We start from the raw sequence: 26,853 nt of genomic DNA, 5'->3' as shown, positions 1-26,853 counted from the left end.
TTTTTTTTCTCACTTTTACCTTCAACCGAGCAACAATTTCTCCGCTAACCAAACAAATCTTTGCAACAAGACTAACGATCTTGGCTCGGCATCTCGTTCAATTGTCGTCGGTTGTCAGTTTTCGAAAAGAACAGCGCCGCGAGGCTAAAACCAGCTTCCTCAATGGTGACGAGGTGTTGGCCCACTGGCGGAATTCGAAACTGGTTTTGAGAGATAAGCTTAGCTCCATCAGTTGCCCAGAAGTGTTCCAAGTCAGCGTTGAGCGGACACCTGGTTGAGTCGATGCTGCCACAAACATTAACAGTTAAGGAGAAAATGATTTGAAGAAAGTTATACGAATTTTTAAATGCATTGATTAACTTTTTCTCCTGTATCGTAGGTTGCGTTGGCTGTGCGTTGATTACGCGGTATTCATTCAAGCCACGGGTCATTGAAATTCCGATGAAACAGTAACTACTACTATATCGTATCAAGTTCATTAGCACCAGAAATGCAGTAAGCCGAACTTGCCGCAATTTTCCGCAGAGAGGCAGAGCCAGATGCGAAAGAGAGATCAACCGACCGACCGAGCGACCGATCGACCAACCAATCAACCAACCAGTTCGGAACAAAAGAAGCTTACGACTACTTACATATGTATGTATGCTCGTGTTGTAGTTTTGTATGTAAAATTTGAAAGAAACGCATTTTATTTTTGGTAAAAGTCTTGAAGAAGTGGCAGCAAAAGAGCAGTTTTGGCAAGTTGACTGTTAAATGTTTACTGGCAGCCGTGGAACTCAGACACGCGGGCAATTTAACGATTCCGACAACAAGAAAATTAAGCGCAACATGTCGCCTAGTGCCAGAAGTTTTTTATCAATCCTCGGTGCATTGCTATTCCTTTTCGGTTACGTGCAGTGTGAAAGCCATAAAGTGGAGCAGTCTCGCACTCCTAAGCTAATGCAATTTTTGAGTGACCCGAAGCCACAACTCAATCAAAATCAAAACCGCTTCACTAATCAGGGACCGCGTATTCGAGCATATTCGCGTGGCGACAATGTGCCTCCCGTTCGGTCGGCTGTTTCACATGGACTGCCCTCTGCATTGCGACCCCCGCCACCGCCTGCTGGACCCCAGATAATGCGACGCGTCCATAGTGGCAACTCAATATTTGTCGGACCGCCGCATCTGCAGCAGCAGCAGGGCTATCAATACGATCCGGCTAAGGCATCTCGTTACGCACACGCCAAGGACACCCCAGTGCTCGATATAGGCAAGAATCAGTTTTATCGGCCTGAGCTGAACCAACATCTAAATAATGTGCAGTACCCCTCCGAACAGTATATACACAATTTTAAAGCTTCGCCCAGATTCAATGGCAATGTCGTACTTAAGGATCAGCGTAATCAGTTTAACGCGGAAAACCCACCATCCTATACACCTATTCAGCAATACGCGATTCCCGTGCAAGCACCTCAGTACGCATCGATCCCGCAGTATCAACGGGACGGCTACAGTGTCGTACCCTCGAAGCAAACGTTGGTGCATCAGAGCCAAACGCCCCAAAGAGACGCCAGCTACTCAGTTTATGAGGAGGCTGATCCAAATGCAGTTCGTGAATCATCATATAATCCAGGACTCGGTCACCAACAGCCTGCAGCGATCATTCCTCCGCTTGTTTCCAAAGAAGCACAGCAGTATTTGCACTTCATGAGCACAAATGAGTACTTCCTGCCAAAACGCGATCCGAACTACAAACAGTTGGACTCAGATCACGATCAAGTTCGTTATCACCAAGAAATACAACAGCAACAGCAACAACAACAACAGCTGTACCAGAAACATGCTCCACTGCAGCACCAACAGCAAGGGGCATCGCAGCTACAGAACTCGCCAGCTCACATTTCAGATAGCAGCGTCTCTTCCAGTTACAATCAACCCATAAAGGTATCTGAACTCTTCTACCAACAAGATCCGGCACCCCGTAACTCGGCGGTAGTTCGCGGCAGCTATCAAACGAGTCAGAACGCTTTTATAGTAAAGTCTGATGGTAACAAGGCTGTCAAGCATATTGTCTCTACCCCATTGGCTACCCAGAGCACAACTACTCAAAGTCCTCCTGCCACATCCTACAGTCAGGTTCGACACAATGGACACAAAGCTCAAACGCCTGAGCCGCTGCGCTTTGAATTCACAGAGCAGGACGCTATAGGTGGTTCATCAAGCTATACCCGTTCACCTTCAAGTCAGCAATATTACTATGAAACTATTGTTTCTACACCTACACCACGTCCGACTCTTGCTCTGAGCAATCCTGCCCCTGTCATCACCAAGCCAGTTAGCGAAATTGCAGACGATGCGGAAGATAGCGCTGATGTGGAACAATCAGTCAGTGTGGTAAATTATGGAAGATCTTATAATTTACTGGCACAACATGTTTAAATATCTTCTTCTAGGCTCCCGCAAGTCTCACGCCTCTGCCAACTACACCAGTTACACCTCCAGAGCCACCCACCGATCCAAAAGATATTGAAGCGTATTGTGAGAAAATCTGCGCTAATGTCTATGATGAGAATGATCAAATAATATGTGGCTCTGATGGATACATGTACACTGGAGAAGCACAATTGGAATGCTACTCGTCTTGTCTAGGCATTGGTAAGAAAATTGCTGGCTTGGCACTTATTACGTTTTATTAATTTTTTATTTTAATTTTTTCCTTTTTCAGAGGTGTCCATAAAGAGTAAAGGCTCTTGCAGTACGCTTTAGATATAGTGGGTTTTAATTTTAAATTAATTTATTTTAGTATAAGCCTTTTCACGTAAGAGATTTTTAATAAAATAAAAGCTGAATTGTTTTCAAAAATATCAAACTATAAATAACATTAATAACCCGCAATACCAGATTGATTTTAGTCATATACATATTTAATGATTGAAACCAATTAATCATTCACAATACAGCTTTGTACAGTTTATATTTATTTGTCTAATTTCGCTGTCGTCGACGTAGCCACAAAATAGAATTGAATAAAAAATGAAGACTTTAAACAGAATGCACTGTGGGTTTTTAATAGGCTTAACGAAGGAAACAGCCGACTTCGGACTGAATATCTAATACCTTAATGATAAATTCAAAAGTAACATACTGATGCCGCCTTTAATTTAAAATTGCGATTCTTATTTCGACACATTTGGCAAAGCAACCGTTCATAAATTAGTCTATCGATATACTGTAATTTATCGATGTGTACACATCGCAAAGCATGTTAGCCAAGTGCGTCACTGATTCTACGGTCAGCTGACGTGCTTCGGTTATATACTTTTCCATTTGCTTCAGTAACTTCAGTAACTGGAACAATGTTTGGATTGCTCAGAGCACAAAACGCGTAATATAATATCTGGCAAACTCAAAAGACAAACGATGATTGTAAAATTACTAAATAAATTCAAAATTATATTAAATTGAATTGTAGTTTCGGAAAATATCGTGAGTTCTTTACAATTTGCGGCTCAACTGACTGTCGTGGATACTTGCTGCTGCTGCCACTGTCGATTAATGAGATGACATTATTGCCATCGCAAGTCGACGCTGTCGTTGTCGTTGTGTAACAAATAAAATTAGACAGACACTTACACTTTCAAGAAGAGCTTACCATCTAAGTCGTTAAAAATGCAGGGAAACTAAATATATATGAAATTACCAGTGCTTTGCAAAAACACAAATGAATAAAGTGAGTAGCAACGTGCGAATGCAACAATGAAAATGAAAACAAAAGCTCCAATCACTACGCACAGCTATTGTGAATACCTATATTTAATTTTTTGCGAGTATTTGTCGCGTAGCCCGCTCCCGCCTACTATTCGGTACTGTGTATGGTGCACAATATCAATATCACTACAATATACATATCTTCTGCATCGCCAGCGCATACACGTATATGCATGTAGATAGATAATGTAAATTTTTGCAAAACAAACGCGGCCAACCTAAGACTGAGCAAATTTGTAAAGTGTTGTTACGGCGAAATGTGTCAATGACTTGAACTATTTGGCGTGGCCAGGCCAAGGTTGTAATGGTGGTCGTGGTGGCAGGCTGTGTGGATGTGGTGCCCTCTGCTCCTGCACCCAAAATAATTGGAGAGTGCCGGCAATGACATCATAACTAGCGCCTAGGTCCATTCATTTATGGGTGTATCGTCTTTACTGCAGGATATAATATCTGTCGCCTGCAACATATATTAGCATAAATATAGGAGGCACCAACTTACACATATGTTCGTGCAGACACATGTACATGTGAGAGAGAGTACGTATGTGTGGTGTTTGTGTGTGGCATATATAAATAAGCGAACACTTTGATAAAGAAAGAAAGAAAAAACGTAACAGCAAGCAGGCCGCAGCAGTAGCCACGATTTTGTGCAATTTGGAATTTATGACTCATGGAAAAGATACACCCAAAGTACGACTTTGCCTCGCACAGCTGTTTTGCAATCACATTCACAATTAGTAACCATTCGATTTCGATTTTTTTGTACATATAGTACATACATATGTATGTATTTTCGCTGGGAGCGACAATATACATTAGTGCAAGTGTCACATTTAAAAGAAAGTGAATCGAGGCATAATTCTAATTCAGCCAATTTGTCTATTTGTAAGTCAACCTTGAACTCGGGCCTGAACCTGCATCTGTCACTGTTGCCTCTGGCTAAATCAATTTTCGAATCGTAGAATTTTTACTCATGTAATATGTGTGTGCTGTGTGTGTATGTTTTACAAATTCAAATATCAATGTGCTGCCATACATACGTGTATATAAAAAATGTTGGCATACATACGTATGTATATATGTATATGCAAGTATGTGTGCGAACATTTTTTGTGTAGACAACTACGTTTTAACCAGTTAGTATACCTACACAGTAAAGGTACCTCCTCGTACTACTCTAGGTTTATTGGTTTTGTGAAAATCGCTTAAATTACAAACGTTAATACGTGTATGTACATGCATACATATACACATATCCATTTGTATACATATGTATGTATGTAGGTAGGTAGGTAATGTGCACTGTCCATTGCTTCCTTTTTATAATGTGTTTGAATGTGTGTTTATTTATCACAAATACAAATACCGGCTTATGAATTGTTGTTTATTAAACACTTTAGTGTCAATAGATGGGGCAAACTGTTTGAAGTCAAAGTCAACCAACCCACATCCGACTTTGCGGATAAATATTTGTAGTAACTAATGGCAAACTCAATTTCCTAACTAAATGTTAATTCTCTACTAAGTTGATCTTTGATTCTTTGTGCAGGTTCTACGTGATCATTTGTTGTTAAAACTTTTGCAAAATTGGACAAACCCTTTGCGACTTCGTACGACAGCGAGAGGTCGTACCCACAAGCAGTGTTCGGAAGGAAAGCACCATCAGCGAAGATGGTACTGCCTCCTTTACCACGCAACCTCAAAGGTAAGTTATAACACAAAGCTTGAAATCCCAAAATGTTATGTGAATCAAAGAACAAAAACTCCTTTCAAATTAAAAAGAATATTAAGTAAAACTATTCTTGAAACGAAAGCTTACACAATATTTCACAATGTGAATGGGTCAATCTTGGTTTTTTTGGCCTTACACTTTAAGTCACTCAAAATAATTTTAATATCTGAAAGGCCAAGCATAGGGCTATCACGTTTCATTACACGTGGTAACTATAAGAAGAATTTAACATGAATAATTATTAATCACATTTTTTGAGAACTGTCCGTGTTTCCCTTGCATGGTTTCAATTAAAATCCCAAGTTTCTACCAAATGTAAAGCACAAGTAAATCCCCTAATGATTTTATTTTATAGGATTTCCGATTATTTGTTTCAATCCATTTAAGAAACATACAAGTTCAAATATAGGCCAGAAGATTGTCACTATGATTATCATAATGGATGAGGAGGAAGGTTTACCAAGCAACGCGTACCTATTCGGGTATAAGATTATTTCCAAAATCAAATGATTAAATTAATTTGTCTTTTTATTTTCTAAAAAATAATCGTTTCAAAACATTGTTGATAATTAGTCAATGTGGCTTATAGTCATACATATTTCAATATACATAAATTCATATACATATGTATATATTTGTATTTTCACAAGCAATTGGATTTTCCTTCAAGTTCATACCTCTTCGGAGTTATAACTACTTCAAAAAAAAAACATTTGTTACATACATATGTATGTACATTCGATTCAGAAAGACTACACGATGTGGGCCTATTTGCTTATTTTTTATCAGAATTGTTTGGCTCAAATTTCGATCGTGGCCACATAAGTTTCTATGGAACATTTCACATATGTATATATGTACATTTACATATAATGAGAGTTATTAAATTGATATGTTGTGTATTGCTCTTTCTATTAACTACTATGTATTACCAGGATTATATCAACAGTGAGCTGCGCTGTATTAACGATTACAAATCTATGTCTTTCTACTTTTACATAGCTTGACCGGTTAGATAACGCTTATAACATTTAAAAACATTTTGAAACTAAATGCGACGACACGAACATCATGCAAAACCCTCGAAAAGGCTGCAGCGCCAAGATCAAAATTCAAACAGGTCTGAAAAATGAAAACAAATTTTCCTATACGATAACATACTTCATATCTGTTGTTACCATAGGCATGCCCATAATACACACACATATATATATATACATATGTATTGTACAATATTACGAATATCGATGGCCAGATATGGGCTTAACATTAACGCACCATAAAGTTGTAACCAACCATCCACTTATTCAGTTACATATATGTTAAATTATCCTTCGGATCTATAAAACTTTTTTGTACAGACTTATAATCCGAAATATAGCAGGAACACATTTCCAATGCATGCGGCAAATGAATTCTTTCATCCGCCATACTAAACTGTACCTACTTTACAAACTATCCTTAATGTAAATTGTAAAATCGTTAAATTGTAAAATTGTATGTAACATAATGTCTATACTCTCTATATATGTATTTATGTTTTCGTGTTTATAAACTCCCTCATGGTGATCTTTATAACGAATATCCGTATACAAAAAAGTCTGAATGTACATATATAAACGACAGATTAAGGATTAGCAGATCCCTGTTATAGATATACCATCTATAAATATTAAGATGGCAAGTAGGTTTGTTTGTCAGTATGACCATGAATAACTTTTAAACCATTAAAGTTAGAGGCCCTCAAAGTGTCATGTCTGAACCATTCACGGACCAAGACAAACCATATAAAATAATATTTTTGTTTATTATGATACTGAAGTTAAACATGGTATCTATGAGATTTATTTAAGTGATCAACCAATGTTATAGTGTTGTTAAAATTGGTGCCCTACGTTGTAGATATCATAAGAACGTTCAACGAAAAATTACTCTCGGAACAAGTTTTAATATTTCCTTTTTATTAAATTTCTCTTTTTTTAAGCTTTTATAATTGGGTGGGCTAGGTTAGATATTACAGTATTACATTCTCCGTTTATTACTTTTTTTTAAAGTGTCATCCAAATATCTATGTCGCAAAATATGCATTATATATAAAGAAGAATGGAAGAGACTTAACTAATATACTTATTATAAAATATTGGGTCATTAAACTTAAAACAAAATTGAATAATAAATATATTAGTAACAGAGACACGGCTCAAATTTTTGATTCATATAGTATATGCATGAATTTTACTCATACCGACCACTATGTAATTGTTTACATCAATGCATTGCTTACTTTCGAATCTTTCGCCTCTTTCAGGAGTAACTCAAATGTTTCTAGCGAGGAACATACCGTGCAAGAAATTAAAGTCAAAAAGTCGGGACAGCCACCGCCTAAAACTGTGTCCACAAGGCAAAACTCAACCCCGACTTTAAAACCAAAAGGCACGGCATTTAGAAAATCACTACGCAAGCAGGAATCGGCTACAGAATACACCAGCACAACGTCGTTAAAATCGTCACCGCTTCAGTCACAGACACCATCGCCATCACGAGCACCAGCATCACAATCATCACCCAGCAAACAGAATATTTTGAGTCGAGTCCTGCGACAGTTTTCTAGCAACGCTTTAACCGGAAAATCTACGAACTATAGCAAAAACGAAAGCCAAGACCAGATTGAAAGGGAAAACAACAATTGCAATCTGGAAACAAAGGATATAGTTGAGGAGCCCTCATTTATAGAAGACATCACAGAATTAGATGAAAAACATAATGAAGGAAAAATGGATGGTAATACTCAGTCGCCCGACGTTAGCACGAACACTCGAAAGATTGGGGTAGTGTCCCTAGACACGAACAAGGATAGTAAGCCAGCCAAGACGCCGCCAAAGGTTGCACCTACGGAATCCAATAAAATGGAGGGTAGGAAGTCTTCTTCGGATACGGTAATAGACCCATTGCTAAAACAACATGCAGCTAGTACACCGCAAAGCTCGAAGACGGCACCAACTTCCTTCAAGGCACCCCAAGGCAAAGTCGCGGCGAATATACAAAATATGCGCTTCATACGGAAAAATGTCGAGCAAACGAATCGTACCCCATTGCAGTTTGTGGAGCTCGAAACTGAGTTTCCGCGTGATTATGACGACAACATTGAGATGTTGTCCCGTGAGGCGGAACATCTGGAGGAACAGTTCCGTACACCGACCCGATCGAACGCAACAGATACTGCCAGCCATCAAGTAGCTGGCATTATCGAGAACATCATTACGGAGGCGTCGCGTAGCGTAAAGCAAGAGAAGGTCGAATACGAAGTGCCATTAAAATCTGCCAAACTATCAAGTGGTGTCAAACGCGTAGGCTTTCATGTTGAGGACAAAGACGTTGAGGCGGAAGTGAATGAGAAACTGCCCAAAGGCATCGATGTTCTATCTAAGCAACCAGAGAGTGGCGAGGCGAGCTCTGGAGATGCCGCCCAAGCGGGGACTTCAACCGATACTTCAGTATCGCTTCCATTATCAACATCTGCAGTATCGGCCACATCATCGTCCACATCCATAACGAAAAGCAAAAGTGATGAAGATGATGACCCGGTGGCTATGTCTCCTTGCGGACGTTTCTTTAAATACGACAAAGAAGTTGGTCGTGGTTCTTTCAAGACGGTTTACCGAGGCTTAGACACGTTAACAGGGGTGCCAGTGGCATGGTGCGAATTATTGGTATGATATGACAGACACAGTATCTAAATAATATATTTATTATTATGTGATCCACAGGATAAACAAGTAAAGAAAAGCGAACGTACTCGATTTCGAGAAGAAGCCGATATGTTAAAGAAATTGCAACACCCAAACATTGTTCGCTTTTACACATATTGGGAATTTCCAGTTGGACGCAAAAAAAACATTGTACTAGTCACAGAACTTATGCTATCTGGAACATTAAAGTCGTAAGTGCAATATTTGGGTAACATTTGGAGAAATAACATAACATTTGAAAATTGTAGGTATTTGAAGCGGTTTAAAAAAATACACCCAAAGGTATTAAAGTCGTGGTGTCGACAAATCTTGAAGGGCTTGAATTTTCTGCATACTCGTCAATTTCCTATAATTCATCGTGATTTGAAATGTGATAATATTTTTATAACTGGCACCACTGGTAGTGTTAAAATCGGCGACTTGGGACTAGCAACGCTTAAAAATCGCTCCCACGCGAAATCTGTGATTGGTACCCCGGAATTCATGGCTCCGGAAATGTACGAGGAGCACTATGATGAATCGGTAGATGTATATGCCTTTGGAATGTGCATGTTAGAGATGGCCATATCCGAATATCCGTACAGTGAATGCAAAGGCCCAGCGCAGATATACAAAAAAGTGATATCGGGTATAAAACCAGCCGCGCTCTCAAAAGTTGAGGATCCCAATGTTCGTGACATTATAGAACGGTGCATCGAATTGAAAAAGGAAGATCGCCCAAGTTGCAACGAGTTACTGGAATCTGAGTTTTTTGACGAAGATATCGGTATTCGGGTCGAGCCAACAGCTTCAGAACAGTTCCTTTCCGATCCCGCGATCAGTATCATTGAGTTCCGTTTACGATTTATGGATCCGAAAAAACGATCGTCTAGACACAAGGAAAATGAAGCAATACAATTTGAATATAATATCAAAAGTGATGAATATGAGCAAATCGCTCAAGAAATGATGAAGGAAAACATTATTTCTGAGGACGATTCGCGAGCAGTCGCTCGACTATTAAAGGTGCAGGTTGTTTCTCTACTTAAAGAACGCGCCCAGCGTCAGACGCAAATCAAGCTACAGAACGAAAAGTCTCGACTCGAAAAACTAGCTCTGCAAAAGCAACGCGAAACCCTCCCCGCTAATGTGGACGAAGAAGAAGAGGAAGAAGATGATTCGGAAGACGAAGAAGACGGTGTGAAATGGAATCAACGACTGCAATTAAAGTATGACCTTTTAAACACAGATTCCGAGACCAGTTTAGCTGTCTCAACGAATAGCACCGATCCGCAAAATGTAGCCGCTAGATCCCAAACATCTATTCCTAATGGCACCCAACCGCCACAGCAACAACAGCAGCCAGTGCCGGGGCCGGGCCCGCAGCTATTACCTATGCAGCAACAAGTTATTGCATCTTCCACCATGTCAATGCAACAACAGCCAACGGTGCAATACATGCAGAATTCTCAAATGGCGTCCTACCAAAATAACACCAACAACATACAGGACATTTCTAGCAACCAGGTCGTTTCACCAACAGGTACTCAACAACAGCAACAGCAGCCTCACCAGGCAAGTGCCACGCCCATAAATGCTGTACCCAATCAGCAAATAGTGCAGTCAAACATCGTCATGCCTGCGCAAGTCAATATTGTCGGCCAGATGCAGCCAAACCAGCAATTACTCAACCAAAATCAGACCCATCAGTTGGCGCAGCAATTACAGCAACAGGTCCATCAGCAGGCCTCCCAAATGCAAGCGGTTGGCACACAGCATGAACAGCAACAGTTGGGGGACCCTCAGAAGGGCCACCAAATGCCGCTGCAACACCAATTGCAGCAACTAATGCATACTAATGCTCAGGCCAATGATTTAGTGGCGCAGCAACAACAGCAACAAATCATTCAACAGCAGCAATATTATCAGCAACAGCAACAAGTGTCAGCTCAGCTTCCAATGCATCAAGTCCAACTGTCGCAGCAACCACAGCAGCAGCAACAATATTCCATTCAACAGCCGCTGCAAATGCCTCAGCAATCCATTCAACAACAACAGCCACAGCAGCAGCAGACGTCACAGCAAATGTTACAGCACCAAATTGCCCAGCAACAGCAATTGGCCCAGCAGCTGCAGCAGATTCATCAGCAACAGCAATTCCTTCAGCAGCAACAGTATCATGCCTTGCCCCAACAACAACAACAAACACCTCAACAAATTTCAATCCAGGCCCACAACACGCAGATGAATATTCAACCACTAGTCACAGGCTCCCAAGTCGTAGCGCCAACTCAGTCCCAACAGTCGGCTCCTATACAAATGCAGGTTCAAATGCAGGTACCGACTTCCAGTTCTGTTGCCTCAACTGTGCAGCAGCAGCAGGCGGTGCCAGCCACATATTCGCAGCAAACTCAACAGCAGTTGTCACAACCCATGGCACATGTTGCTGAGAGCCATACCCATCCCAATTACGCCGCCGTGCCCACACAGATGAACCAACAGCAGCAGCAGCAGTTTTTGCAGCAGCCCATGCAGCAACAACAGTCTTTGCAGCAACAACAACCTATACAGCAACAACAGCCTTTGCAGCAACAACAGCCTATGCAGCAACAACAACCCATGCAGCAACAGCAGCCTATGCAGCAACAACAGCAGCCTATGCAGCAACAACAGCAGCCTATGCAGCAACAACAGCAGCCTCTGCAGCAGCAGACCCTTCACCAACAGCCCTTGCAACAAATACCTTTAGAACAGCAATTGCAACAACTATTGCATAGTCAGCCACAAACTCAACTGCCTCCACCGACAACGCAACTGCAACAACTGGAACACCAACAGCCGCAGCAGACACAGCCACAGCAAGTTCAAAATGTACAGCAAGTTCAAGCTGCATTGCCAACTCAACTACAAACAGTTGGACAGGAGTCGACTGAGGCACCTGTGGTACCAGGGGTACCGCCTTTGAGCGCAGATGCAGCTCAACAAAATACCGAACAAACGAACTCAGCTGATGCAGAGAAACAGATGAAACAACAGGGATCCCGCACTCAAAAGCCACGGCGGACGAATCGAAGCGGCAACGAACGTATCCCAAAACTGAGTGTAACCAGTGTGGAAGAGGGTAGCGTTATAAATTGTCACATGGAAAATAAACTAAAAACCATAACATTTAAATTTGACATCGGCGATGTCAATCCAGTTGAAATTGCCAATAAACTGGTAAGTTTGGAGAGATGAAGAGGTCAAGTAGATATGATTATTATGCAAAACAAAAACTACGATCATTTTTCAGATCGCGCAAGATTTGCTTTCCAGTTGCCAAAACACTGTATTTGTCGAGATGATTAACGAGATTGTCGAGCAGGTTAAGCAAAATCCTAATCAAATTCCAGTCCCAACGAGTTATCGCCGCAATATTGAGAAGGTATTTACGACCCACTAGTTATTTGTCAGAAGGTTTTTTCTATTTGCATTGCGAAATCCATTTATTGCACCGCAATGCATAAGGTTAGGTTTAGCAGGTGGTCTGAGAAGATAATTCGGATCGAAATGAGACACTATGTACTCGAGATGAATGAAAGCTCCACGGTTTCGCAGTTGTCGAATAGTTATAGTTTTTCTAATCCACCGGTTAGGGGCGACGGATGCCGAAAAACATCAACATAATTAAGAACTTTCTTAACATCATTTTCATCTAATGTAAATATGTGTACCGTATGTCATGTATCCATAAACTATAGTATATAGTGCCTGTATATACAAATCGGGTGATATTACTACGTATTTAATGTACATATCAGAAGCGTGTTAGTTCTCCAATGCAAAATTCGTCAGGCTAGCCACAATTTACTCTTAATTTGCCTGCCGTTGATGATGAATACAAGATCCTAATAATTAGTAATAACCCTCACGTTTCTGTCTTACAGTAAGGAACAAATAATACGATTCTGAATACTTATTTAACTACGCTTATTTGACGCTATCATAATACGATTCTGAATACTTATTTAACTAAGCTTATTTGAGGCTTTCATTTTCTTCACACACATCTGTTCCTGTTGTTCTAACTAACCTATCATTACTTAATGCTTAAATCAAGGAGACAAAAAATTCCACTGGCGCTTACGCTCCTGCTCTACTACGACTTTTTGCAGTAGTTTTAAAAGTTTAAACTCTAATAATTCCCAACTCTGAAAAAAAAAACTTTTTAAACACTTTTTTATCTTTGATTGTCTATCTCCATTATAATAAAACAGGTCCGTCATGCATCCTTAACTCGACAGCGTTCCACATTTAGAACACACCAAAGACATAGATCTGTAAGTGTTAAGTACACGAGGCGATTCTAAGCTCTTTGTATTTTCTTAGTGATACTTCTTTTACTTTAAAATTATTTTACCTTGTTCTGATGCTTACACGAGGGACGAAAACTTAATTATCTTATAACTTAAAAAAAACTTAGTCGACTCAATGAGACGATAACCGAAACCAATAGAAAATATCACAAAAATATACGTGTAAATGTTATAGTACTTGTATTAAGCATTCGCCCCTTGTGCCTGAACGATTTATAATGGTAATCAAAACATTTCCATAAATTCGAATTTTAAAAAAGCATTTCTTTTTTATGTAGCGAGCAGAAGATCTTGAGTTACCCAACAGCGGCTAAGTTCTTAGTTTTTATTTAAATGAAGATTGGGTCACATCGCACAAAATATTTACTACTAATATAAGAAAGAGTTATCCTCATTAGTGATGTGGCATAACGAATTCCATTGCAAATATTAAATATTGTGTTTTTATACAACAACAACAAATTATTGGACCCATGAAATATGTAAATATATATGTATTATTCTGTTTAAGTTCTGATATTCACCACTTATAGAAAATCAGCAATGCGGTCCACATTTCGTTCAAATTTCATAGGAGCAGTTTTGCGTTGTTCATTTATTTTTACACAGACATGTATCTCAATATTTTTGTTATACTTTAGAGTATCTGATATAATATAAGAATATAATTGCAATTCCAATCGAAACATAACTATCTTAGTCGCACCCCTACGAATTATTTACTTTTAAACTTGTATATATTTTCAACGAACAACTTATTTTAGCGGGACGAAACCGCCAGCGATATCACAAAGATGTTTGAGCCTACCATACACGGCGTCGAGGCTCTGGCCACATCAGGTGGGTCTGATAAGGGTAGCGCCGATTTCTGCAACGTAGCTGCAGATGCACGATCCCAAACCTCGACCCTGACAAACCCAGATATGCAAACAAATGTCGGAACACCTCCAACGACTACTTCGACCATGTCCTCATCCTCAACGACCTCACGAGATGCGGGAAATAACAGCAATGATGTGACGATAGGCTCGGGCTCTGTATCACGGAAAACTAGCACGGCATCCGAGTATACATCACTATCCATTGACTACATGCCGGACAACAATGTCACGCCCACCGGCAACGAACAGCTTCCTTCTCTGGATGCCATTAAGGACAAGCCAAGAACTGGCCATATATCGCGAAGCCATGTGAAGAGTCGGGTTCAAAAGCTTTTAGAGTCGAGCTCTGGCCCTACGCCCCGAAGTTTAAATTTGCCACTGAACCGTCACTTGAAGATTGAGGAGGACCTAAAGCATACGAGAAGTTTGGATGATTTGACCGAAGTGAAGATAACATTTGAAATGCCTACCAAAGCGGGAAAGACAGCACCCAGCCACTCAGTGGGCGAAAAGCCCAGATCTGAGACAAGTTCAACCGTTGCACAGCCAAGCGCCAATACGCTGGAACAACTCAAGATCGAGCTCGAGAACATAACTCATGCTAATGCGTTAGCCTCTGCCGTCGTAGCGTCTATGAATACTCGTGGCACTCATCAGGCATCACCAACAATTTCATCGATGAAAGGCACTCAACAGGCCACGTCAACGTCTCAACAACCCCAAGAGGTAGCCCAAGATCCCACTTGTTTTGTTTTGTAGTGTGTTGTTGCGGCGGAAACAACTATAAAGTTTATGTTTCCATCCGCTTATGTGTAGAAATTATGGTGTCCTAACATTTTCCACCGCCTAATTTATGCTTTTTATATTTGTTCCGCGTTTTTTCTCTTTAATTTAAATTTTGTTATTGTGATTAATCTTCTTACAGGCCTAAAATTGTCTATTTGGGCGCATGCATTAGACAATTAATAGCTGCTTTTTCTAGTCTTTATTTTGTTCTGTATATTTTATCTACATTTGTATATGGACAAATTATTTACGTCCCTCTTTTCAAATAATGAATAACATTAAGTTGTGAATAACCTGTATTCAATAAGATTTACAAGTACACAATTTTTTACGTTCGACTAATATTTACTCGTATTTAAAGAGCTTATAGAGATCTGTTACAGCGCTTTTGTTTGGGTTTCTGGTAGTATTTAAGCGCTGTAAGACTTAGTTTTATTTTATTTACTAATGCTTTTCGTTTGGTTAAATGCTTTTCTGTGATCTATTGTGTTGCTTATACCGTCAACTAATTGCAAGCTCTTTATAATAAAAATTGTATTCTAATGCCATAGATCATCAAGCAGGGCCCAGCGTCATCGGTACCTTCTCTTGGCCAGAACACTCCTACTGCTGCGCTGAACTCGGCGCGAGGTTCATCGGTTTATAACTCTCGGCGCACCTCAATTGATAATAGCCTGGGATCCGATGCACAGACAAATGTCACCAACATTATCGAAGGCACTGGAGCGGTCTCGTGTGCATCTGATAACACGCCTACTGATGGCCTCAACGTTGCAGCCAGTACCGCCACCACCGCTGCCAGTGGGCACGAGAAACTCTCGAAGCAAGGCAGTCTGGAAAAGACATCGGTGACATCCATTGTGAGCTCAGTCAGCGCCACAGTTGAGACCTCGGCGTCTCAACAGCCACAAAGAAATCCCAGCAACGGATCCCTTAACCAAAGCTCCATAGCAGATTTGGAAAAGAAATTGGCAGCATTGCGCAACACTGAAAATATTGAAGAGGTAAGCTGCAGATCCCGAAGCTCTTTTGTTATGAAACTTAATCCAAACGTCTCCTATACTCTTTACTGTAGCCCTCAGCGCCAACAGTAGCAACGGCACCGACTGTTAAGCCAGCGGACGAGACGCCCAGCGCCAATGCTCGAAAAGTATCACGCTTTAGTGTTAGTCGCGTGCAGGAGCAAAAAACTTCCACAGACGAGGGCCCCCAACAAAATCAACTAAAAATCGATCTACATCTGGCCGCTGGAGGACAGGGCACAAATCCTGCATCCATGCAGAATGGTAGTCTCGTCAACACGCCTACTGAGCTGATGCACTCTCCCATTCAGAATGTGCCTTTGGCCATGAATGGCATACAGCTGATTTACCAACAGCAGCAGTCGCAGGGTCCGACAGTGGTGGCGGGTCCACCACAGTGCATCGTCAACAATGCGGTTGCGACTCATGCTCCAGTTCAGGGTATGCCAGTTGCTCAACAGCCCAATGTGCAGCCCCAAATTCCCAACCTGCAACAGCAACAACAGCAGAGGCAGCAACAACAGTTGCAATCAAATATTCCGCAGCAGCAACCCTCGATTAATGGACATCCTCAAATGGTAAATCAACAACAACAGCAACAACAGCCAGTGTTGGCAACAATGCAAATGCCACAGGGGCAGCAACAACACGCATTACTACCACAGCAGCAGCCACAAATTATTTTGCAACAGCAGCCACAGCAGCAGCAATTGTCGCAACCACAACAACAATTTATGCAGTCCCAGCCTCATCAAATGCATCAATTGCCGCCACAGGTGGTGCAACAGCAGCAGGTGCAGCAGCAGCAGCAGCTACCGCCGGCAATGCAGTTACCAACGCAAGTGTCGGCGGCACAACAAATGGTTGTTCAACAGCAACCGCTTCAAATGCAGTCTCAGATCTCGGGTATGGCTTCGATGGTGCCTTCGATGTATGGTCAACAACCATCAGCTCATATGGCCGCACCACAAAGCTTCCAGCAGCAGGTGCCGCAACTGATGCAGCAAACACCGCTCTTGAATGCACAGTCCGCAGCTCAACCCATGCAGCATGTAATGCAGCCCCTTTTTAGCGCTGCTGCTGGGGAAGGTGAGCAAAATTCTGCTTTATTCCAACCGCATTCTATAGTCTGTGTATTGTAGTTACCGAGGAGCCCGTATCACTTGCTGCTACCCACCCACACCTGCTGCCCAGCGACATTCAATCGGTAAGGTTCACACTCTACCGAGTATACATACATATGCCAGAAATTATACCTGAATGTACCTTTTTAGGACATTAAGCATAATCTAGACTCTTTGGTTAATCAATTGTGCAACACTCGCTTGGGTACAAATCAACACCAACGTCTGTTGCTCCTACGCCAGAGGCAGCTAATTGAAGAAGATGAGTTACGTCTGAAACACTATGTAGAATATGAAAAGTTCCAAAAAGCTTTACGCCAATGTAAGCACTGAGGGTACCACCATAACCCCTGCAGTTCTTTAATGACTAACTTTTTCCCTCTCATATCTGCAGCGATTAGCACAAATGTTCCAGCGACAACCGCCTATTATCCCCCTGCTGCAGCCCCTCTCCCAACTAATTTGGCGACACCGGCTGCCCCCACGCCAGCGCCAGCACCATCTTCCAACACAACGTCCACAAACTCGGCAAATTCGTAGATTCGTTTCACAACTTATTTAAGAAAAAAAAAAACCTGAACAGCAAAGGACTCGGGCGTCGATGTTTGTTAAAGGAAACTGTTTATGTGGCGACTCTATTTTTGGTTAAAATACATGCATATATATTGTTTTCATAATACTTTGCTATGTGATGAGAGACATACCGACTTCTTTGATGTACCCGGCATTAATGCGAGGAAATGGTTCTGCAGTTAGTTTTTAAGTAAAAAGTTGTCGAATGATCGAGGATTGTCTGTAAATAGTCACACGGTATTAGTTCATTTGCCATTGTTTCCTCCTACTTCCAACTTTTTTGTTTTTACTTTCTTCTGTTTTTCTTGTTTTTGCACTTTATTTTGTTTCTTTTCTTTTATTCAAGATTAAAATGAAATCTTTATGAAGTTAAATTAAGCCAATTGTACATTTTATTAGTGCTAAAATGTAAATAAACATTTAAATAATATAATCGTACACACACACACACACACATACATTTATATATGCATAATATATACATAAATATCAGATCATCAGTTAATCAAAACGATGTATGCTTCTGCGTAGTTACTAAAAAAAATAAATTATTATTGAACTTTAAAAATCGTATCTTATGATCTATGTTTTAATCCTGGTGGGTTCTCTACAGTTTTGAAATCTATTTAAAATTACCGCACTGAATTTCAGTAACAAATGTTATACACTTATGTATGTACACACGTGAGAGTCAGATGTTCAGGTCAGGTGCTCCAAAAAATGGTACGCAGACATCGATTATAGCATTTTTAACACGCTTTTTTATTTGTAAATCAAAAAATATACAATATAGGCTTTTTGTGTAGTGCCTTGTTTATTTCGTAAAGCGAAATTAAATTTAACGTATATACGTTGCAAAAAGAATGTATGCATAAATATATATAACGATATTAACAAATCAACACATGTGACATTTAGGACGACTTCCACCTACACAACGACATTGACCGTGTCCTTGATTTCGTGGCCCCATTCCCTGGCCATTATCATGATCTCATTCATCGAAAGATTGGGTCCAATCAATGGATTCATTTGTGTCATGTAGCAACAGAGCCAGCTGTGGAAGAGAAAAACAATGCTATTGTCGTAGAAACAAATAGGTCACTGATAAAACTTACAAAAGCCAGCAGGTTACCGCAGTTAGCATCAGGCAGCATTGAATCACACTACAAAAAAAAACGTATTATTATTATGGCCATGAATCTGTATATGATCATATCCTTACCCTTTGTTTGGTCCGCGAGCGAAGAATGGGCAAATTATGCCGATAAAGGCCCAAATGCAGGTGATAGCCAGGGGTACAACGTATGCCTCAACCATTTTTTATGGATAATACTGCAGAAGTCTAGAGGAGTAGTTTGCGATCGTGAAGAAGGCACTTTTTCTCAATATCACATGACAGGCTTGGAGCAATATCAGCTGTAAGAGCTGCCAGTTATTTCGATTCTCCTAAATCTAGATCTGGCAAGCTGGAAAATCTATATCTGGCAAGCTGGAAAATCTAGATCTGGCAAGCTGAAATACTGAGCTAAACATGCATTGGTAGCACTGAAAGTAGTTTTTCTTGTTTACTGGCAGCACTTTATAATTTTCATTGCATCGATTTCCACCTTGGCAAGCGAATTAATTTAACTCTGCGAAAATGTTCCAAAACAGTGCTGCTCGTCTCCTGGTTCCTGCGATCCGTGGTGCCATTCAAAGGAGATCCCAGTCCGTTGTGTCTGGCCCACCCACAAAACACGTCTCTTCAGCCGTAAGTACCAATTCCTATTGCGTAGAGGTTACGTAAACCAAAGAACAGAAAATGATACCGAGTGTCTTACAGGAAAAACTTATCCTTGGAGGTGGTATGTGCGCTGCGTCATTGTTCATACCCGCCTGGGTCTTGTATCACATCCGTGACTACAAGGGTGACAAGTAAGCTGAGAGTGTCCATCTAGACGACGTTAAAAAAATCTGTAGATATAAACTGTTTCTTAAATAGTTTAACGTCAATAGAAAAATAAACTAAATTAACCTTCGAAGATGCAAGTTTTTTTTTTTTTTAAAGCAGAGTGAGGACAAGATTACGTTGCTCTTTATATTTTCCTTTAGTACATTTGCACTTTAAAAAAATCTGCAACTTGAAGATGCTTACAAACGATTCATTTATGAGTAATACAATGCGCATACAGATGATTTTTATCAAACTTAAATTACAATTTCGAAAACAAATTTATTTCTTCTGGTTGTCTTCCTTGGTATCGCTTTTCTTTTCCTTATCTTTGTTGAGTGAGCCAACAGCATCACGCACCGCCTCCGACTGAGGATCCACCCCAGGAAGGTTCTCAAGTACGCTCTGGAGAAATGCCGGGTCACCGATCACCTCAGAATAATCGTCATCAACGTCCATGGGAGTGGCAGCATCATCGGTTTTCGGGCGTTTTGCCTGTTGGGTAACATTCTCATCGGCAGCGTCCTGCATAGACATTTGCATAGCAAACGCAATTTGCTCTTCCTCTGTCATGTTGGCGAAATCGGGCAAATTGTCCTCAGGAGTCTCAGTTGACAAGGCCAAAGCACGCTGCAACATGGCCTCCTCAGAATTGGGCTCGGTCACAGTTACGCCGCCTGCGCTTCCGCGATCACCACTAGTTGTTCCAGAGCTAGGTGCGCCATCAGGCCCAGTGGTTGGGTTATCGTCAGCCATGGCCCGGCGCTGTTCGCTTTCTTGGCGTTGGCGCTGCTCCTCCATTGAAACACGCAAGGCAAGAGCCAGTTCCGGATCTTCATTGGGATCGACGCCAAATTCGAAAACGGCACCACCAAGACCGGCGCCGCCCATACCATCCTCGCCCTGAATAATTGGTGAGGACAACAATGCATCAGACAATGCAGAACCGCGAGGAACACTGACCAAATGGGAACCAGTCCCATCCTTGCCATTTAGCGCATTAATGAAGGCCGTCAGAGTTTCATTGTTGTTGCCGTGATCGCCAAAGCTGACAATGTCCACATTTACCTTCTCCTTCTTTAGACGCTTGGCCTGCTTCACTAGCTCGCCTTCTTCGTTCTTTATTGGCGATCCAACAAAAACAACAATCCGCATCTTGTGATTCTTGCCCTGGCGATGCTTCAGCACCAAATGCGCAATGCGGATGCCAGTCAAAAGGTTAATCTCGCCTTTTGGCTGAATCAAATGCATCTTTGAAAATATACGTCCCACATCGCTAGTCAGGGTAGCCAGTACTTCAACGGTGCTGCATATTTTGATCATTTAAGGATTAAAACCTACGGTCAGAAAGCATAATTATAGTCAGACTTACTTCGATAGAGTCATGAGGCCAACATTGTTTTCCGGGTTTGACCTCAACTTTGTTAGGCAAACCAGGTTGATGCCATCTTTCTGTACATTCAAGCGTGTTGGAAAGTAATCACCATTGCGCTGGTAATCACTGTTGTCGAAACTGAAATATGGATTGGTTAAAGAGTGAGAGTAAACAAAACAGCTTTGTGGCAGACTTTAGGGCGTTGCCAAAACTGAATTAATAATGACTTGCGGACTTTCCTAAAGTCAAACATCTTCATTGCAAACATTGAAAGCAATGTTTCGGCAAATTTACATACCATATCATAGTACTTTCGAGGACCATTTTTGTTTTCTGCTTGTCACTTTGCCACTGAACTGTAAATTGTGAGACTGTCGTCTCGCTGAGTTACTCGGTTCATAGTACTCGATATACGATTTAAGCAAATTCATACATACAAACATCGGAATGCTTGATGTGTGATATTTGAATAGTTATTCCATTTATTTGAATTCGTATTCCACTTCCTAAAACCATAGAAACTAGAGTGGCAGTACACATTTAAAATCGCTTTCAGTTTATTTTCCTTTCTATTAATTGCGCAGCAGTATTTTTTTGTAAGTTGAGCAGTCAATATTGAGCCACAAAATATTTACTTATAGAATTTGTGTGCTAGTAACAGCTGGTCGAGAAATTTGTAATCATATCAAAATCACTTGCAGTGCGCACCTCTTGTGCGATTGTGTTCACATTTTTATTTCTGATGTAAAAACTACTTGTGTTTTACTGCTACTTTTACTGGCGCTGTCTAACAAATGCCGATACCCTTACTTTAGTATCGAATACCACTGCTTTCTTCACCACCTCTATTATTTTCAATCATCGAGTATCGAGGAGCCTAGCCATAAATAAATATATAAACGTTTTACCACTACAATTTAATTGAAGAAAAGTAAGTAAAACATGTATGCTTAGAAAAAAACGACAAAAATATAAAAAAAAAGGAACACACTTATTGGCCTGAGAATAGTGAGCGACGTATGTACTCAACGCAAAACTAGGCAAAAAATACGCAGTTTCAGTTTCGTTTGTTACCAAACACCACAACCACAAGGCGTGTGTTTCCATAAAGGTTTGTACGTGTGCCATTTGAAAATTGCAGCCCCACTGTCAGAGAAAAGCGGAACGCAATAATACCTAAGTTTTGCGACACCATCAACAAAAGAATATAATACTTCTGCTCCGTTGCTATTTAACTGCATTTTCAAAATTTCTTTCATGCACACACACACGTGTAGTTTATTACAAGCGTGTCTCAAGGATATGTATAAGCGCTAATGTTAAACTATTTGTTTTAATTTGTAGGTCAACGCCGTTGGGTTGGATTTGTAAAAGTACGAAGTTTTGAAGCTGCAAATAGCATAATGAGTGCCGTTGCCAGCAGCGTTGATCAGGCCATAACAAATGCTACACTTGGTCGGAGTCAGACCGTCTGTCGCTATTTTTTGCGTGGGGTCTGCCGGTACGGTGAGCAGTGTCGCTATTCCCACAACGTGAGCACTGGTCGTCTGGAGGGGGAGCGGACCATCAGTAGTCCTGACGTCGATGCAAAGCCTAGCACCAGCCGTCCCAACTGGGTAAATGCACCGATATTTGTGCCTCGCCAGAAGGGTTATGTTACACAAAATGAGGATGACGAGGCCTCTGGCAGTGCGGTATCATGGGCCGAGATTGTCGGAGGTCCGTCCGAGCATTGTGTAAAACTCAACATGGGTGAGCCATTCTCCTTAGAGGAGTTGTGCCCGTACGAGTGTCCCTGTCCCTATGGCGAGTACTGCCGCTATCGCATACATCTGGAACTGTGCGAGATGTGTGACCAGTACTGTCTACATCCCACTGACCAAGCTCAACGGAAGAAACATATTCGAGAGTGTTTGCAACAGCATGAGCAGGCTATGGAATTGTCATTTGCCATCGCTCGCTCGAAGGATAAGACTTGTGGCATATGCTTTGACATCATAATGGAAAAAGCTGGACGGGAAAAACGGTTTGGAATTCTGCCCAACTGCAATCATATATTCTGTTTGGAATGCATCCGAAGATGGCGACAGGCAAAACAGTTCGAGCATAAGATCACACGGTAAGTCTAAAATACACATTCACATTTGTCATGTTTATTGTTATATGCGTGTAGAAATGATGTCATTCCTATGACAACAATTCTAAAGAAACAACAAAGTAAGTTTTTATTCGTATGTATTTGTATTAATTCTTCTATACCCACGTTTGTATGCAGGCAAATAATATTTATCGTACTTGTTTTCTATCAAACAGGGCCTGTCCAGAATGTCGTGTGTCTTCGGACTTTGTTTGTCCCAGTGCGTTTTGGGTGGAAACCAAAGAAGAAAAGGACAAGCTGCTCAATGACTATCGCTCAGCTCTAGGTGCCAAGGACTGTAAATATTTCAAGAAGGGTGATGGAAAATGTCCGTTTGGCAACAAGTGTTTTTACAAGCACGCTCTACCCAATGGCGATATCGTCGACGTTGGCTTGCCGAAACGCGCGCGTAAGGTGCACGGAAGCCAAAACGAACTAATTGATTTGGTCGATGTAAGTATTGCGTAGGTAAACTAAATTGTTTTAATTTTTCAACTAGGTTAGAGCTTTCGTGACATATCGGGGAAGAAGCTAAAAATGATATCATAGGAAACACTTCACATTCACTTTAACATATCCTCTTTCCGATTAATGCTAACAGTACGTTCTAGCATTTTTTTACTGACTCACTTTCCACACCTTATCGTATTCTCAACATTTATCTGTGCAAATATGTAATTTTTTGATTTGGTTTCGTTTTTGTTTCTTATTCTATTGGATTAACAAAAATTGTTCCGCCATTTTTGCTCACTCCTCTAAGTCTTAGTCAATTAACGATCGATAAATATTTGTTAAAGAATCGAATTTTTTAAACTCTTGTCAAACAGGTGTGATACTTGTCTTATATCTGTGCGTCTTAGCTTCGTCTACAATCCATGTTGAACACCAAGCAATGGTTTAACGCAGAAGAAAATGATATACATACAAACTACAGATAAAAGAGTGGAAGAATACAAAAATCTCATCTAGTATTAATAATCCTATTACCATAAATGTTCCAGTATATCTTAAAGTTGTGTTCACTCCAGAGAACGTACACACATATACACATACAAACATATGCATATATCTGATCTCTAACACGACAGTACTTTAATTTAGTCATTGCTCGATGCTCAGACATAATAGAAATTACTGGGAGAAAGCAAAACCACCGTAGAAACAGAAAATATTCGATTTTATTTGTATTAACTTAGAAAGTGATGAAATTGAATTAATCGTGCGCTTTTTTCTTTGGCTTTGATAATAGAAACAAGAAAGATAATTCTTTGTTTGATGATGTGATAAAATTTGCAATACTGCCTATAACTTAGTAATTAAGGTTTATATATAACAACAATGTACATAAATAGGAATCAAAATTCTGTGAACTCAAAATTAGTCTAACTACAAAAGTGTCCTTCATGAACTACCAATTACAATAGTATATTTTAGAAGGATATTTGACAAAGCATTCCTATCTTCGACATGCAAAATCTGATGCGATATCGGTTCTACCAACGAAACGTGTCTTGTTTTGAATTTGTCATTGTATTGAATGGCTTTGATTGTGTGACAAGCGATAGATATGATTTTTCTTAACTTTTCTATCTTTCGTAGATTTATCTCTTGGAATATTTTGATCAGCGTGATTATCATTGGCTGGAATTGCTTTCAAGTGATGATATAAGCGAGAGTTCCGATTACTCGGACGAAGAGTAAGCTTTTTGCGCTGAGCACATTAAAGGTCATTGGAGAATGTGTAACTCACAAACAAATGTTAGATACGCAAGATCAGCAACACAAGAGAACAACCATAAATGATATAAAAAGCAAAGAAAAAACACAAAAAAATCTAATAATACTAAACCAAAAATCAAATGTGAAATTTATACAACTATTTTATTTGGGTTCCAAAATTTCTGTTTAAATATTTATTCCCGACTTAACGCAACGAAATTTATCGCTGGTGAATATATATAGAAAACCCGTTCCCTTTCTCTCTCTCTCTATCTCTCTATTGAATTAAAGAAAACTAAAAAAGATATATATAAATATAAATACTGTTATTAAGGGGTTATAATTCAAATCAGGAACGTTTAAAACATACAAACAAACAAGCTAACAATCGTGAGTTATTTATGATTTTACAATAAATAAATTTTTAAAATATGTAATTAAACAGTTAATTGTTCAAAATAGGTGATAAAAATGTGTATACACAGCTATGCCTTTCAGACTGAATTGTAAACAACAAAATAATAATTATTGTGTTATTCTTCATTTTTTTCTTTTGAGGGTTATACTTATAAAAAATACGCACACAACTTACATACATGCATACAAAATTTAAAATATACAGCTATATTAATTAAGTAGGGATACACAAAAAAATGAGCTACCATAATACATATTAATAAGTAAGCAATTGGCACTGCTAAAGTTCATTTTAAACATATTTTCTGTATGTGTGCACATGCTAATTGTAATCAAGAGCCACCAGAGTTAATTTTGTTAATGTTACAATAAATCTAATTAAGTATTATTGTTATCGTAAGAACCATGCATCTTATTCGTATACGTCAGTCTTGAACAATAATCCCACAGTTACGTACATCCCAGAACTTGCCCTCGATTGCGAAATATTCATATCGATCTTAAGTTTTGTGGTTCGTTTCGATCTGCATGAAGTGTTTTCTTTATATTTTATTATCGGTATTATAAAATAAAAAATAAGAAAATCCCTTCGATAGATACGATCTAATCACTAAAGGCGTTGGCGAAATAAATACCAAATAGCTAAAAACATTTTTATTATTTTTTATATCTGTTAAATTCAATAGAGATCTCATCGGGGAGTTAGAAAAGTTACAAAATTAATTGATTGCCTTTTTTTAATAATGATAGCCTGGGACCAGAGGTTGGAAATCTTCACAAAATTAGTAAAAACACAAAATGTATATCGATGGAAGCGATTAAGATTTCTGAAATTAAAACAAAACACCAGACAGTGAGGTTATTTGTGCTTTAGTTTATCATAAATATATTATATCGTTTCGGTAGGTTCAAAATTTTAATTACTGGTCTAAGCTCCTGTATCTCCCATTTCATTCCGAATGCTTCTTTGATTCATCATGGTTCTGCATATAACCCGAAAATATTTATCAAACTTTATATTTTCTTAAAAGATAGAAAGAGCTTTCATCCTTGGGGGCAGCATGTTCTGTAATCTGGTGGTGTATAGCTTTAGCGTTACTAATAAAAATATATTCGGAGCCTCAAATTCGGAAATTGAATATTTAAATATTCCTGGACGTTGCAGATTTGAATTAGGGGAATTTGAGACTTCTAATAATATTGAAATGATGATATATTGTGCTCGTTTGATTAAAAATGTGTGTATTTGTGTTAGCTATACCACTACTATTATATTATGTAAAAATAAAAAAACACCTAAACCGAGAAAACAATACATAGA

The 26,853-nt window shown here is 39.8% G+C and overlaps 6 protein-coding genes across 9 annotated transcripts; 4 read left to right on the top strand and 2 right to left on the bottom strand.

Moving 5' to 3' along the window:
* The first annotated feature begins 828 nt into the window (after nucleotides 1-828).
* On the top strand, nucleotides 829-2,748 carry LOC115624925 (mediator of RNA polymerase II transcription subunit 15). The gene is made up of 3 exons (XM_030519776.1): nucleotides 829-2,367; nucleotides 2,436-2,637; nucleotides 2,708-2,748. The coding sequence occupies exons 1-3, from the start codon at nucleotides 829-831 to the stop codon at nucleotides 2,746-2,748; spliced, it is 1,782 nt and encodes a 593-aa protein (XP_030375636.1).
* Nucleotides 2,749-3,393: 645 nt separating this feature from the next.
* Nucleotides 3,394-18,075, top strand: LOC115624956 (serine/threonine-protein kinase WNK1). Of its 3 annotated transcripts, none has more exons than XM_030519810.1 (14): nucleotides 3,394-3,712; nucleotides 5,300-5,455; nucleotides 6,485-6,602; nucleotides 7,791-9,192; nucleotides 9,250-9,422; nucleotides 9,480-12,429; nucleotides 12,503-12,634; nucleotides 13,467-13,529; nucleotides 14,330-15,172; nucleotides 15,796-16,236; nucleotides 16,308-17,343; nucleotides 17,397-17,461; nucleotides 17,529-17,700; nucleotides 17,773-18,075. In XM_030519810.1, exons 3-14 carry the CDS (start codon nucleotides 6,535-6,537, stop codon nucleotides 17,916-17,918), a joined length of 7,491 nt encoding a protein of 2,496 aa, XP_030375670.1. In that variant the 5' UTR covers nucleotides 3,394-3,712; nucleotides 5,300-5,455; nucleotides 6,485-6,534; the 3' UTR covers nucleotides 17,919-18,075. The 3 variants fall into 3 exon arrangements, with proteins under 3 accessions (XP_030375670.1, XP_030375669.1, XP_030375671.1); XM_030519809.1 differs by having other exon boundaries at nucleotides 3,397-3,712; nucleotides 15,784-16,236; XM_030519811.1 differs by lacking the exon at nucleotides 13,467-13,529 and having other exon boundaries at nucleotides 3,399-3,712; nucleotides 15,784-16,236.
* Nucleotides 18,076-18,741: 666 nt separating this feature from the next.
* On the bottom strand, nucleotides 18,742-19,346 carry LOC115624784 (V-type proton ATPase subunit e). Its single transcript, XM_030519615.1, has 3 exons — nucleotides 19,177-19,346; nucleotides 19,070-19,117; nucleotides 18,742-19,008 (listed from the first exon to the last, which is right to left on the bottom strand). Exons 1-3 carry the CDS (start codon nucleotides 19,269-19,271, stop codon nucleotides 18,882-18,884), a joined length of 270 nt encoding a protein of 89 aa, XP_030375475.1. The 5' UTR covers nucleotides 19,272-19,346; the 3' UTR covers nucleotides 18,742-18,881.
* Nucleotides 19,347-19,531: 185 nt separating this feature from the next.
* Nucleotides 19,532-19,975, top strand: LOC115624571. Its single transcript, XM_030519300.1, has 2 exons — nucleotides 19,532-19,704; nucleotides 19,777-19,975. The coding sequence occupies exons 1-2, from the start codon at nucleotides 19,594-19,596 to the stop codon at nucleotides 19,870-19,872; spliced, it is 207 nt and encodes a 68-aa protein (XP_030375160.1). The 5' UTR covers nucleotides 19,532-19,593; the 3' UTR covers nucleotides 19,873-19,975.
* Nucleotides 19,976-20,017: 42 nt separating this feature from the next.
* On the bottom strand, nucleotides 20,018-21,713 carry LOC115624570 (26S proteasome non-ATPase regulatory subunit 4). The gene is made up of 3 exons (XM_030519298.1): nucleotides 21,558-21,713; nucleotides 21,257-21,397; nucleotides 20,018-21,190 (listed from the first exon to the last, which is right to left on the bottom strand). Exons 1-3 carry the CDS (start codon nucleotides 21,581-21,583, stop codon nucleotides 20,167-20,169), a joined length of 1,191 nt encoding a protein of 396 aa, XP_030375158.1. The 5' UTR covers nucleotides 21,584-21,713; the 3' UTR covers nucleotides 20,018-20,166.
* Nucleotides 21,714-22,062: 349 nt separating this feature from the next.
* Nucleotides 22,063-25,436, top strand: LOC115624521 (probable E3 ubiquitin-protein ligase makorin-1). 2 transcript variants are annotated; one of them, XM_030519241.1, is made up of 4 exons: nucleotides 22,063-22,190; nucleotides 22,604-23,378; nucleotides 23,573-23,849; nucleotides 24,996-25,436. In XM_030519241.1, exons 2-4 carry the CDS (start codon nucleotides 22,663-22,665, stop codon nucleotides 25,095-25,097), a joined length of 1,095 nt encoding a protein of 364 aa, XP_030375101.1. In that variant the 5' UTR covers nucleotides 22,063-22,190; nucleotides 22,604-22,662; the 3' UTR covers nucleotides 25,098-25,436. The 2 variants fall into 2 exon arrangements, with proteins under 2 accessions (XP_030375101.1, XP_030375100.1); XM_030519240.1 differs by lacking the exon at nucleotides 22,063-22,190 and adding an exon at nucleotides 22,294-22,370.
* Nucleotides 25,437-26,853: the final 1,417 nt, after the last annotated feature.

Source organism: Scaptodrosophila lebanonensis, unplaced genomic scaffold, assembly GCF_003285725.1.
Source record: "Scaptodrosophila lebanonensis strain 11010-0011.00,11010-0021.00 unplaced genomic scaffold, SlebRS2 tig00000061-arrow-pilon, whole genome shotgun sequence".
Lineage (NCBI taxonomy): Eukaryota > Metazoa > Arthropoda > Insecta > Diptera > Drosophilidae > Scaptodrosophila > Scaptodrosophila lebanonensis.
Note: the sequence above shows the minus strand (reverse complement) of the source record. Positions and strands in the feature narration are given on the sequence as shown.

What these genes read in the sequence shown, in the direction of transcription:
- LOC115624521 (XM_030519241.1), top strand. Translation starts at nt 22,663, where the DNA reads ATGAGTGCCGTTGCCAGCAGCGTTGATCAGGCCATAACAAATGCTACA. An exon ending in TTCGAGCATAAGATCACACG is followed by an intron (nt 23,379 to 23,572) that starts GTAAGTCTAAAA and finishes TCTATCAAACAG; the next exon opens with GGCCTGTCCAGAATGTCGTG. An exon ending in AACTAATTGATTTGGTCGAT is followed by an intron (nt 23,850 to 24,995) that starts GTAAGTATTGCG and finishes TATCTTTCGTAG; the next exon opens with ATTTATCTCTTGGAATATTT.
- LOC115624956 (XM_030519809.1), top strand. Translation starts at nt 6,535, where the DNA reads ATGCGACGACACGAACATCATGCAAAACCCTCGAAAAGGCTGCAGCGC. An exon ending in TAGCGCTGCTGCTGGGGAAG is followed by an intron (nt 17,344 to 17,396) that starts GTGAGCAAAATT and finishes TGTGTATTGTAG; the next exon opens with TTACCGAGGAGCCCGTATCA. An exon ending in TGCCCAGCGACATTCAATCG is followed by an intron (nt 17,462 to 17,528) that starts GTAAGGTTCACA and finishes GTACCTTTTTAG; the next exon opens with GACATTAAGCATAATCTAGA.
- LOC115624925 (XM_030519776.1), top strand. Translation starts at nt 829, where the DNA reads ATGTCGCCTAGTGCCAGAAGTTTTTTATCAATCCTCGGTGCATTGCTA. An exon ending in GCGCTGATGTGGAACAATCA is followed by an intron (nt 2,368 to 2,435) that starts GTCAGTGTGGTA and finishes ATCTTCTTCTAG; the next exon opens with GCTCCCGCAAGTCTCACGCC. An exon ending in CTCGTCTTGTCTAGGCATTG is followed by an intron (nt 2,638 to 2,707) that starts GTAAGAAAATTG and finishes TTCCTTTTTCAG; the next exon opens with AGGTGTCCATAAAGAGTAAA.
- LOC115624784 (XM_030519615.1), bottom strand. Translation starts at nt 19,271, where the DNA reads ATGGTTGAGGCATACGTTGTACCCCTGGCTATCACCTGCATTTGGGCC. An exon ending in GCTCGCGGACCAAACAAAGG is followed by an intron (nt 19,118 to 19,176) that starts GTAAGGATATGA and finishes TTTTTTTTGTAG; the next exon opens with TGTGATTCAATGCTGCCTGA. An exon ending in GCGGTAACCTGCTGGCTTTT is followed by an intron (nt 19,009 to 19,069) that starts GTAAGTTTTATC and finishes TCTCTTCCACAG; the next exon opens with CTGGCTCTGTTGCTACATGA.
- LOC115624570 (XM_030519298.1), bottom strand. Translation starts at nt 21,583, where the DNA reads ATGGTCCTCGAAAGTACTATGATATG. An exon ending in CTCGAAAGTACTATGATATG is followed by an intron (nt 21,398 to 21,557) that starts GTATGTAAATTT and finishes TCCATATTTCAG; the next exon opens with TTTCGACAACAGTGATTACC. An exon ending in GGCCTCATGACTCTATCGAA is followed by an intron (nt 21,191 to 21,256) that starts GTAAGTCTGACT and finishes CAAAATATGCAG; the next exon opens with CACCGTTGAAGTACTGGCTA.
- LOC115624571 (XM_030519300.1), top strand. Translation starts at nt 19,594, where the DNA reads ATGTTCCAAAACAGTGCTGCTCGTCTCCTGGTTCCTGCGATCCGTGGT. An exon ending in CAAAACACGTCTCTTCAGCC is followed by an intron (nt 19,705 to 19,776) that starts GTAAGTACCAAT and finishes AGTGTCTTACAG; the next exon opens with GAAAAACTTATCCTTGGAGG.